Raw genomic sequence first — 13,177 nt, forward strand, 5'->3', positions numbered from 1 at the left:
CCGATTTCAGCTTTCATCACAGGTTTGATTCTGGGGTACACCCCACTTTCCCGAGCCCCAGAAAAAGAATAGTAAGAGCATCGAGGTCTACACGTTGAAGAGCCTTTGTAAAAGTTCCTTTGCTCACATGGTTCCATTTCTCACTCCGCCAAATCTTCTTCCCCGCAAAAGTCTAAAATGTCTTACCTTCAGTTTTCTCCTAGCGTTGAATTTCTTCAAGCAGTCCACGGTCTCCTGCCTGTGCATCATGGAAGCAACAGTGGAGCGTTGCTGGAAGAAGACGAGAAAAAGCGGCTTAATGGAGGACACTTACAGCATGCTAAGAGTAACAGCGTCCTGGGCTGTTACCAGATCTCTGTTAGTGGTGCTTCCCCACACGACCAACTTGTAAGTATTCAATGGCCAAAGTTGTCTGAAAATAAAGACTGATTTTGCCAAGACCACTGGGGACTATGACGCAAAATTTATGTATATAAAGTATAGAAATGAATGTCAACAATTTCCCAGATTATCCTTATTTCAGTGGCTTTAATTGCTTTTTTTTATTGGGCTGCTTTCCATTTACTTAGCACTGTATTTATTGTCTTAACATTTGATACTCATCCTTAGAAATTTACTGAGGCCTCTAGATAAGCCTCACCTCCACCCTCAAGATTCACATCATTACTTTTATCAGTACTTCTAAAGTATATTCAGGCCACTGTGGCCATTCTTTTATGCAATGAAACTCTACTCTCAGCTTCCAGACCTCAAACGTGTTTCTAATGCTGCCTAGTGGTAAATGAACTTTGTCTGATCTTTTCTTCTGGGACACATTTAATCTTGGTGCTATTTTCTTAACCTCTGTTCCTGAGTATTGTCAATAATTGATATCGGGAATCCTCATTCCTTGTGTTATTCTAGGCGATAGTTATTCAATGACATACGCAAATCAGACTGCTACTTAAAGTGGCATTTTTCACCATGATAAAATTCATTTTCTTAAATACCTTGAGTCACAAACATTCATTCATTTTGAGTTTCAGGTTTTTTCTGCAAAATTATTTTTAAGCTATGAAAAAAATATTAAAAGGAGAGATAATTTTTCATTTTCGCTGCTGAGTTTTTGGAGAGCTGTTACTTACACAGATCCATGGGTGTTTGAGCGCCTCTGAGGCTGTGATGCGTTTGGCAGGGTTGATAGTCAGCATTTTATTGATGAGGTCTTTGGCTTCAGGAGTCACTGTGTCCCATTCTGGTGATGGAAACTTCAAAAATATAAATTTATAAAGAGTTTAAAACATAGACATACTCTGTAAAACAGGGAAGAGGCATACATTATTTCCTTGCTGGTGAATTTCTTCATAAAGTTACCTTTTGTATAAGTTAAATTGTATCTAAAACAGATAAACTGATCCAGATATATTCCTCCCCCTATGTAGATAACTATATATATTAAAGAGTATCTCACCAGGGACCAACATATGTACTAAATTAAATATTATATATAGTAAAATACATTTCAAAATTCAGAAAAATAACTTAAGAATGTTCTATTCCTTTCAGAGTGTCTTTGCTTTGATCTGAAGATGAAATTTTATGTCATCTTTGTCACAGCTGTTTGCAAAACTCAATAGAAGCCAAGAGGTTACTATGTGTATCAATGTCATCACGCTATTATGCCGAGGTTGAAAATGACATATCATACACTGTCACAGTTCGTGGGCAGTAACAGCAGAGATAATAAAACAGCTGTCATTCCTGTGCCAAAATTGACCCACTAATCATGGCCGCCTGGAGTGAGAAGAATTCGAGACTATGAGGGCTTGAGTAGGTTTCATTTGAACACCTCTAGAAGGCTGATCTACCTAATTACCAATTTCACCAAAGTATATGGAAGTAACCAAATCTCGTAGCTTTCAACAGGAATCCATTTTGCATTAGTTACTATATGATGAAGCTACTTATCATAACTTTATTTTTTTCTGAACAGATAATTATTTAACCTTACTTTCACATAATTAGCAGAAAGACTGTTCTTCACAGGTTAAGAGAAATTTAAATCACATTAGTTGCTAAATAACAGAATACCAGGTTCTTTTCCCAATTCATGAATTTTTATGGACAATCCCGAAAAACAAAGCTGCTGTGACTGTGTCATAGAATTAAACTAGTCCACTGTTAGTCGTCATAAAATGGGTACTTGTGACCCACTGGCGAAATGCAACATGAGAAAAATGATATTGACTCTTTAATACTTGTAATTTTGGCCAGTTTAACAACTGTCATTTTTTAATTCCAGAAGTTTCTCTTTCACAGTTGTAAAAACTTGCTAACTATTGAAGAAACACTCAAGGCTGCTTTGCAATTCTGTGCAGGTCTTCTGATGGCAAATTAGGGGCAGGTTCAAGAGCATTTGCAAGGCTACGTCTGCCCAGACAGGGGCCTGGTTCCAGTCTGTAAAGACGGCGAATGTACTAGCTGTGGCTGTGTAAATAATAATTTGGTCCATTTACCAGTCTGGGAAAAATGGAATGCTTTAAACTACATTTTAAATTCTTGACAACTGATAACACACATCCCCCTAAATAGAATGTTTTAAGAGAAACGCATTGACAAGTTCATGGGACCCGATAGAATATATCATGATACAGAGTTTTTATATTTACTCCTTTTGCATCCACAGTAAGCTTTTCCCTCGTGCACAGAATGTGGACCCAACACCGCCTGCTCCCCAGGTACCACTGAATACACGGAAGGCACCCCCAGACCCCAGGCTCTCACTTTCAGAAGGCTGTATGAGCGGAAACCAGAGGACGGGATAAATCGTACTTGCAGAAATATTTATCAGAGGAGAGCAAATGATATCAATGCACACAAAGTTAAGCCATAAACAGAAAGCAGATAAATCCTTCCTCTGCAGATTCTGAACTTAATTCATGAATGTGTATATATGCTTACTTTCAAATAGTCTAAGCTAAATGTATTTCATAGAATTGTGATTTTCAGCTATTTTTCAATTGTGATACCCACTCTCCAAACGAAAGCTTGCACGACAGGCCGTTAGACAGAGACAAAAAACAAAACAAAACAACCACCAAAATTGATATAGTGGAATGATGTTCTACTTGATATAGGGATTACTGCAAAGTATTATTGATACATAATTTGAAATTCTGTAATAGGCATTTGAGAATAGAATTCAACTAAAGAGGCAGTAATCATTTCTGACTTTTATGTTTTAAAATGCACTAAGATCTGAAAATTTTGACAAGCAAAATTCTCTTCCTCAGAGAATTCAAAGGGCTTTTCATTCAATTTTAGGAGATAGTGAGCGAAGAGGAAATACAAACTGAATACATCTACATCTGCATTTTTTTCCTCTTCATCTCCCTTTCCCTAAGAAAGAGGGAAATAATAAGGGAAATTAGTGAAAATTACGGTTAAAAGAACAATGAAAAATTTCTGGCTCTTGGTCAACAAACAGGAAACAAACCCGCATGTGAAGGTATAGAAATACCGATTACGTACATCATAAGCTCCAGCCTTGATCTGCTGGTAGAGTCTGTGCTGGTCTTCATCCCAGAAAGGCGGGTACCCCACCAGGAGGATATAGAGAATGACACCTGCAGGAGATGGGCACATTAACAGAATGCAAGTCATAGGGACAGTCGTAAGTTAAGTGTGGCCGATGCACAATGAGATGCAGCTGCACTCACAGCAGAGCAAACTGGCTTGTTGGAAAACTTCAGAGAGATGTTACGATCTCTTCTAGAGCACTCTGCGGAGGGTGAATCCTCCTCTTCCTACGCTCAAAAGCTCTGACAATGTGTCCCTTAACACAGAGACCGAAGAATTCTAAAGCAGCATGGCGGGGCAACATCTCAAGACAAAACTCTCCTGTCATTTGGGGTCACACGGTCTTTGGCCTTCCTGAGCTCTTGTCTATAGACGGTCTCCCTGCGCTCTGCTCCTGTCTACACGAGTGCTGTGGTTTCAGTCACTGTGTAGCTGGAAGTTTAAAAAACTGAGCGTGTCATTTATTTCCTCCTAGGCATTTTGTTGGGAATGAGGACATTTTGTTGAGCGATGGTGTCCTGGTTACAAATTCATGCTCTACATAGCCAGAATCCCTGGGAATGTGGATACCGGATAAAGAGACAAAATCCTTTTCTGTTCAGTGATGGTAGTCTTCAGAAAAAGGGTTTTTTCAATCCAGCAACTAAACCAACGACACTGCAGAGGAGTATGTATTATAGGATAGGGAAAAGGAAGAGGCGGCGGCGATTGCACACGAAATTCAAAGCAGGAAACACAGAGCTGTAACGCAATTTCACATCCTTTTCATAAATCTGTAATTAATCACAAATTGATTTAATCAGCATCTGATTTAACTTTTACAATTTAAAAACCATTCTGCATTCGCCGCTTTCCCTTTTCCCTGCGATCGTATCTGCAGCCCGTGTGTCTCCTGAGGTTGTTCTGGCACCGTGGTCATCTTTGTCACCATGTGTCCCTCCCGCTACTTCTCGAATACTTTATTCCCTGCTGACGGGTTCTGGGTTCTTCTCTAGCTCATCATCCCAGTGGAAGGCTGTCATTCCTCCGACCTCTCCTGCTTGCTCTTCTCTTTCTGTGCTTCCTTAAGCTGGAAACCCCGAGGGAGAAGAGTAAGGCAGGTGACACTTTGCCTGGGCCTGGGGATGCCTTTTGTCCCTTGTCAGAGGTGGGCTCCTGGTCTCTGTATCTTTTCTGTATCTCTAAAACATTTTAAACAACGTTCTTAAAAACAAAACAAAACTACTGAGGCTCTTAAATCAAGACTGAATGTGATTTTACCATAATGGAGTTGAACAAAAAAGACTATGAAGAAAATCACAATATACTGTTACCTCATCTTTGCAACATAGAAGTAATTTTTCCATCTTTCATATATTATAATGTGCATTCATTTAAATTTGTTTTCATATCATGTTTAGCATCTGACATAAGAGATGCATCTAATGGCAATGATAGTAGTGACAATGATGACGACGGATGTGCGTGTTTGCATTCTCGGGACACAAGCAGAGAAGAGGCGATGATGTCTCAGTCATCCGGGCCCTCAGCTACGGGGGCATCAGCGGGTGAAGAAGCAAAGTCACTTTGTGACGGCAACAGCCTCCATCGAGTGTGAACGTTTTCCTAAGAAACATCTGGAGTTCAGCTATTACAAAATTATAGAAAAGACTCACAACTGAGACATTTAGCATTCTGAACCTGGGCTGATCGTTCTTGTGGATTATGTGTGCAGTTGACACCTGGTGGCTGCCGCTCTGGGAGGGGACAGCTCCCAGAAGCCTCCTTCCCTGTGAAAAACAGCCGACATGGACATAGATGCCCACAATTCAATTATCTGAGTGAGGAATTTCCACCAAAAAATATACTTGAAAAATAATAGCACGCGGATAGGAGATTTCAAAAACTGTCTATTTTCTCAAAGCACAGAGTTAGGAGAGTTGGGGCACAATGATGATGTAATATCAATAAGTTTCATCATAGGTGACATTAATTGAGCAGTCACGTGTGCTTCGTGCATTACCTTATTTAATCCTGGCACCACGCCATGAGATAGAGATTGCTGCTGTTAATATTTCCTACTGTTCATATCGCCTGAAGAAACAAGGCGGAGAGGTTCGGCAACTGTTTAGCCACCAGCAGGACTGACATGGGGACACCCTACACATTCCTCACGGCCACTTTTTCTTAAGAAAAAGGTTATTTTTCTTACTGATCCTCTTAACTGTCTCATCTTTGATCAGCGTAAGCCTCTTCGAGTTGGCTCCTGAGTCCTGTTAACACAAACCCAGTGGCCTTTGATGGTTTCTTTTCTTTCTCCTGGATCATCTTGTGCTTTTCTTGATCCAGACATGGAATCAGCTGCCACTGTAAGAAGTTCCGCTTCCTTTTAGTGGCAACCGAGACCTTTTGGTATCTAGAGACCAGAATCAGGCATCTGAGTATGCTCCGTGGTTTCTCCAAAAAATAAGTAAATAAATAAATTGAGAAGGGAGAGAGGAGTCAGAGAGGAGTGGAAACTACAAACTAGAACTAAGAGACCTAAGAGACCAAACTAAATCATGACACATGAGGGCAAATAGGAAAAATGACTGGATATTTTGAGGCTATTCAGCAATTATTATTAAATTTTACAGTTGGTATTATTATCATACTTTTTTTTTTAAAAAAAGAGTCCTTTTCTTTTAGAGATACATTGGGATATTTTTAGATGTGCTGATGTGGTGTCTGGGATTTGATTGAGATAACCTTGGATGGGGCTGCGCGGGGCGTGGGGCACATCTAAAAATAGACACCAGAACTCGTTTTCCTTATCTTATGTTTGTATTCGTGCTTGGGAGATGTTAGCTATGTTTAATAAGAGTTTTGGGAAGCACTGATGACTGATTAGGTAGAAAGACTACAGTATCAAGAATATTCAAAAATGATTTTAATAAAAATGAATGAGTACTTTAATGATGAAACATTCTGAAGGCTCTTCTTTTAAAATGAGAGACAAAGAAGGAATGTTGGAAAACTGAGAAGTTAGTGGAACAGGCCGGGCGCGGTGGCTCACGCCTGTAATCCCAGCACTCTGGGAAGCCCAGGCGGGAGGATCGCTCGAGGTCAGGAGTTCGAGACCAGCCTGAGCAAGAGCGAGACCCCATCTCTACTAAAAATAGAAAGAAATTAGCTGGACAACTAAAAATCTACATAGAAAAAATTAGCCGGGCATGGTGGCACATGCCTGTAGTCCCAGCTATTCAGGAGGCTGAGGCAGGAGGATCGCTTGAGCCCAGGAGTTTGAGGCTGCTGGGAGCTAGGCTGACGCCACGGCACTCTAGCCAGGGCAACAGAGTGAGACTCTATGTTTCAAATAAATAAATAAATAAATAAATAAATAAATAAATAAATAAAGTTAATGGAACAATCTGAGACATCCACTTAATGTTCTCAGTAAATAACGGGTACGCTATGAGCGTACAAGCAAAATGCACAGTTAACTACATAAGTGGTAAGTATTTCTCTCTTGCCTTGTACCACCACAGGTAAAAAAGTCACCATACAGTTCAAACAGAGAAAGTGCTCAACCAATACTCTGTGGCCTGACGGGCCACGGATGGGTAGAACAAAGATCTGGAAGATCACGCCAGGAGGTCATTCTGTGGGGCATGGAAGCTGCCTGTGCCACGTGGCAAGAGTGGCAAACTGCCAGGCCTCTGGGCAGAGGTGGCAGTGACTGCCTGCGGCTGCACCGTGCGTGGGGCGGAGTGGGAACCAGGGAGATGGCTGTGCCCATCTGTGTGACAGGCACAACTGCTATGTAAGAACAACAGCACTGTGTCACTTGTTCTTTTGGTTGTGATTATTTTTGAGAAACCAGAAACTGACAGTTTTCATAGCCATCTCCTGAGCATAAAAATAAAGATAAATCATAAATGACAACACATCCAAAACTAGAAGGTACAAATGTCTGGCTAAGATATCTGTGCGCCATCTGCAATGGACTGAATGTTTGGGTTTCCCCAAAATGCAGGTGCTGAAACCCTAATCCCAATGGGATGGTATTTGGAGGTGGGGCCTCTGGGGGGTGATTAGTTCACGGGGGTGGACCTCTCATGACTGTGATTAGTGTCCTTATAACGAGAGGCCGGAGAGCGAGCGAGCGAGCTCTCTTAGTGCCACGTGAGGCTACAACAGGAAGGTGGCAGTCTGGCACCCCAGAGAGGGCTCCCCCAGAAACCCACCTGGCCAAGTTGGCACCCTGGTCTCAGACTTTCAGCATCCAGAACTGTGAGAAATCAACCTCTGTTGTTTGTAAGCCACTCGGTCTATGGTCCTTTGTCACAGCAGCCTGAATTAAGGCTGTGTGGCATTCTGTGGCGTGTCTATGCCACATTTTGTTCATTCATTTAATCCAAATGCCAACGGACATGTGGGTTCCTTCATCTCTCGGCTATTATCAATAGTGCTGTTATGAATACAGGTGTGCAAACATTTCTTCAAAATCCTGCTTTCAGTTCCTTTGTATATATGCCCAGCAGTGGGACTGCTGGGTCATATGACTCTAGAGAGTCTTATTCAATGGTTCTGGGCTGGATCCCAGGAAGCTGCGTTGCTGAGAAGTACTTCGGGTCCCTCTGGAGCGTGTGGTCTGTGGGTCCCAGTTAGGGAACCCATACCTATAAATCTACAGAGAGTTAGCAAGTGTGTAGGTTGAGAGTAAGGGGAGATTGGTAAGGACTGTGATTGGGAGCAAGCCTTCAGGACTTGAAGACTGTTGGAAATGCGAGTCATCAAAGGGTGGAGGCAGAAAGCTTTCTGTTTGGAGGCAGACTTGAGATTGGCCCCGTGTAAGGTAACCCCAGCATCGGTAACAGCAATCAATTGTCCAAAAGGCTTGGGATTTCATAGTGATAAAAGTGCCTGGTACTGACTTAGCCCAGCTGAAATATGCAAAGGCCAAGCCCCACCAATCACACCATTTCTGAACCTAAATTCACTGTGCAAGACGAGAAAAAACATATTCCATAAAATTCCGAAAGTTTGTCCAAAGGCACGGTACATTCTGTGACAGCCACTAATTTACTCTGACTCGTAACTGTTCAGAGTGACATCTAAATAAGGTAGAAAAGTAGTAAGACAACACACATGTACGTGGGAGGGAAGCGGCCTATGTTTATAGGCTCACATTTGTTTTTTTTCTTTTTCAGCTAAAGTGTAGAAGAAGCTCTGTTAGAAACCACTGATCCGGTGACATCTATAAACATTTACTCATCCCATTAAGGAATTATGGAGGCAGCTATAGATACAGGAAAGCCATAAAAATCAATTTACTGTTGTTAATGGCAGAACACGGGGCTATGTTCTTGCTTCATTAATGTCCATTATTTACTTTCCAGTAATGGACTAGTTGTTCCCAAAGACTGAGCACAGGTCAGACCATACTCTGTGTGAGATCACAAAAGTGAGGTGATGGTGGCTGGCATTTGAGATTTCCTGTGTGCAGACAATTGCTTGTTTCTAATAAAAATAATGTGCAAATTCCTTTTAGTCATTATGCCAGTGCTGTGCTTCACCCAGTTCTGTGTCAACTGCCAAAATGACAAAGAATCTGCCATAATGACTGTGCATAGCTTCTTAATTCCCTTAGGAGACTGGCTGCCATTTTGCTAAATGACTTGTTCTGCGTTTCTTTTGTTATCGGAGCAGTGTGGTTTCTTACCATACAACCAGTGTCTACTCTTGAAAACAAGTAGCTATTTACCCGGCAAGAGCTAGCGCTATGGATGGACAGCTGGAGGGGAGTGTCCATCAAGCCACAAGCAACCAAATAACGTGTGCATTACTATGGTGGTGACCACAGTGGCGATGAGTAAGGGGACATCATCTTACAAAGAGACTTTCATGTAACCCGAGTGAGGTGACGTATAATAAAATGGTAACGCAATTCCAAACCAATAGCAATGACCAAGAAATGGAACAAAAGAATTGATTATGATGTTCCCAGGGGTGGTGATTTCCCCCAAAATATGTGATATTAGAACCCCTAAGATACATTCCTAGTTAGTTGTGTGATTCCCAAATGCATGTCTGGACACGCAGTTAAAAGATGCACAGTCTCTGATACTTAGAGTTTTTAAAAACCGTTATAGAGCTCAGACAGCCAGGAAGGAAACAACTCTCCACCTTTCTTCCCTCTTTCAGCCAAGAAAGTTCGAGCTTCTACCTTGTAAGTTAGCTCAAATTTCACAGACGTGAAATACTACGATTATAAGATATTTCACTCTTTTAAAAGGTTAGATATAGAAACTGTATTACAGAAATGTACCCAAACAGGAAATCTAGAAACCAAGGAAACTCAAATGTACCAAAGTAATATTAAAATGAGTCATAGCGTGTTTTGTGGGTCTAAGACAGTGAGTCTAAACCTTGGTGATGTGTCATAGGATATTAAAAATACAGTTGCCCACGTTCAACCCCAGATCCACCAAAGTGTAGGACCCATGTAGGATCTAGAAATTTCTAGATAAAGGCACACCTCATTTTATTGTACCTTGCAGATACTGCATTTTTCACTGAAGGTTGACAGCATGCCCGCACCGAGCAAGTCTATTGGCGCTATTTTTCCAACAGGCTGTGCTCACTTTGTGTCTCTGTTTCATACTTTGGTCATTCTTGCAATATTTCAACCTTTTTTTTCATTGTTGTATCTGTTATAGTAATCTATGATCAGTGATCTTTGATGTTACTCTTGTGATTGTTTTGGGGCACCACAAACTGTGCCCACATAAGATGGCAAATTTAATCAATAAATGCAGTGTGTGTCTTTTAGACACATCTTTTAGAGAATTTCCACTCTAAAAGACACTGCAGGTTGAGTACATCTTATCAAAAATGCTCGGGACCAGAAGTGTTTCAGATTTCAGATTTTTAAAGATTTTTAAGATTAAATATTTGCATATACGTAACGAGATATCTTGGGGATGGGACCCAAGTCGAATTGTGAAATCCATTTATATTTCATATACACCTTATACATATAACATGAAGGTAATTTTATATAATATTTTTAATAATTTTGTGCATGATCACTCTGGGAGAAGGTTCTGAATGAAAAAAACAAAACAAAACAAAACAATTTTGTACATGAAACAAAGTTTTGAGCACATTCGACTATGACCTGGCAGAGTGAGGAATTTTCCACTTGCGACATCATGTTGGCACTCAGATGGTTTTAGATTTTGGAACACTTTGGATTTCAGCTTTTCAGATTCGGAATGCTCAACGTGTATTTTTATTTGAAACAATACTGGTTGCTATAGAGTGAATGTCCCGTCCTGCCAAATGCACGTGTTGAAATCCTGGCTCCCAGTGGGACGGTTTTAGGAGGTGGGGCGTTTGGTAGGGGAGGCCTGAAGAACTTGATTAGTGCCCTTGCAAAGGAAACCCCGGGAACTCGCTCACTCCTTCCGCCACGTGAGGACGCCAAGAGAAGACAGCCCTCTGCACACAAGGAGCCAGGCTCTTCTCAGACACTGAATCTGCTGGAACCTGGATCTTGGATTTCCCAGCCTCCAGAACCGTGAGAAACAATTCTTTGTTGTTTAAGACATCAGTCCATGATTTTTATAGTAGACCAAATGGACTAAGACACTCGGATATTACAAAATTTCCTTGAAAATATAATTCCTTACCACACGCCCACATATCCACTGGCTTTCCATAAGGATCTTTACGTAAAACTTCTGGGGAAAGGTATCCGGGTGTACCAGCGAAACCTAGGCAAAGCAGAAGTCACCGGGTCAGAATTGACTTGACAAAATCAACACGAAATGGGAAACGAAGAGAGAAAAGTTTCTGGAGGCCTAACTAGTGATGTGTTTGTCAAAATCAAACAAGGCACCCAGAGTTCTAAAATAATGTAGACTAGTTTTTATTTATAGCAGTATCAACATTAGTCTGGCCTGCCCTGTGAAATGACAAAAAATACATCTTTTTTCCGGATATGGAGGCCAATCTATTGTGTGTCATAGTCACTGTGTACACTGAAGGCCTATTCTGGTTGGCAGTTCTTATTGGCACTTAGGTTTACAGGAGTTAAAACTAACCCTGAAAAGAAATAAGAAGAATTATTCACCAGGAGATGAAATAATCCCAAAATACATCAAAGTGCTCACTGTGTACTAACAAATAATCAGAGTGTACTTATGACTGGCAGCTAAAGACTTAGGGATATTCAGATGAATCACTACTGAACAAGTATCAACTAGACATTCAACTTAAGAAGAAAATGTGCTGAAACTAAATGATAAAAGTTTCATGTTATATCAATCAGTGTAGAATTCAGTTAAGTTACACTGAAATAATCATCAATTTATAGCTAGCATCTACCATGCAATAGTTCTTATTTCTGAAAATGATGGTTTTTTAAATAAAAAACAATTGCTTTAAGAATACTAAACATAACTATTTTCATTTGGAAGTTTTGTTTACAAGCACAAATAAACAGAAAACATTTCTTTAAAAGCACATGTAATCAGGAATTCCTCCAACCACAAATCACTAAAGAAACACATTGTGTATTTACTGGAATGCAAAGTGCTCAAGAAAACCTTTTACCCCCCATTTCCCCAACAAATTCATACTTATTAAGTACAAACAATGTGCAAAGAAGTATAAATAAACGAACACATACAGCGATATAGTTAATTCTTTCGACACGATTCCATTAGCAAATGAGGCAAAGGATTTGGGGCTCAATCTTTCTTTCTTTTTTTTTTTTTTAATTTTCATTCCCTTCCTTCTCCTTTGTCTGTTTCGGAGGAAGATGGGGTAAACAATGATAAGGACGCCAAGAAAAGACCTGTACGCTGTAGTTTAAGCTTTACACGGACCATAGCTTATCTACCTCTGCCTAATGTTTTACCTGAAAGAAATGTTGGATGGGTAGTTGGGAGAAAAGAACTACTGAGCAATAATGCTGGTTCCACTGCCTAAAATTTGAGGGTGACCTTAAGGAGTTACGTGGAGTCTGTTAATTGCAAGGTAGGGATGTGCACACCTGTTTGAAAGAGCTTCCCGGTGCTCCTGTGTCCTGTACCTGCCCCTCCATCCCCACCGTCTCTCTCCAGCTAGACCCAGGCCAAGAGACTCCAGGGAGAAACTGACGCCAACGTGGAGACTAAATCCCAAATCCTGAGTGTGCACGTTCAGGTCCTGTGTCATCCGGTTCTCCTTCATTCATCCAACGCGATTTCCTTCCTCTGAGCTCTTGACCCGACTAAAACCTTTAGGGTTTTTTGAAACCTTGGACTTCTCATTCTCACCCTTGATGCTACTTTTTCTGTTTCTGAATTCTCAATGTTTTTCTCTAAAGGATGGTGGCTCTGAGTTATTTTCCACTGAGAGCTCTCGTTAGCTACCTGTAGTCTCGGTGATCTTTTCTCACTCTGCATTTCGACAACTTTTCTATATACAATCTGTACTCTCCCTACCTGGCACTAGTAAACTTCAATGTATGACGTTAGTAACGTAGAACACATGGCCAAGACCAGGAAATGTTAATGATATTCCCCTAAGGAAAGGGAAGTAAATCACTGTGTAAAAAGGAAAAGATTACTTTAAATGTAAATTATCGCAAATCTCTTCCGGAGACTAA

At 40.8% G+C, this 13,177-nt stretch overlaps 1 protein-coding gene across 7 annotated transcripts in view; it reads right to left on the reverse strand.

The window, feature by feature from the left end:
• CAMK2D (calcium/calmodulin dependent protein kinase II delta) overlaps positions 1 to 13,177 on the reverse strand; it is a 210,055-nt gene that overhangs the window by 41,255 nt on the left and 155,623 nt on the right. For all 7 annotated transcript variants that reach the window (XM_045537383.1, XM_045537384.1, XM_045537381.1 and 4 more), the window contains exons 8-11: positions 11,214 to 11,297; positions 3,511 to 3,605; positions 1,125 to 1,247; positions 187 to 270 (exon numbers count right to left, since the gene is read on the reverse strand). In XM_045537383.1, coding sequence (XP_045393339.1) covers positions 187 to 270; positions 1,125 to 1,247; positions 3,511 to 3,605; positions 11,214 to 11,297 — 386 coding nt within the window. The remainder of the gene's footprint in view (positions 1 to 186; positions 271 to 1,124; positions 1,248 to 3,510; positions 3,606 to 11,213; positions 11,298 to 13,177) is intronic.

This window comes from Lemur catta, chromosome 26, assembly GCF_020740605.2.
Source record: "Lemur catta isolate mLemCat1 chromosome 26, mLemCat1.pri, whole genome shotgun sequence".
Taxonomy (NCBI): Eukaryota; Metazoa; Chordata; class Mammalia; order Primates; family Lemuridae; genus Lemur; species Lemur catta.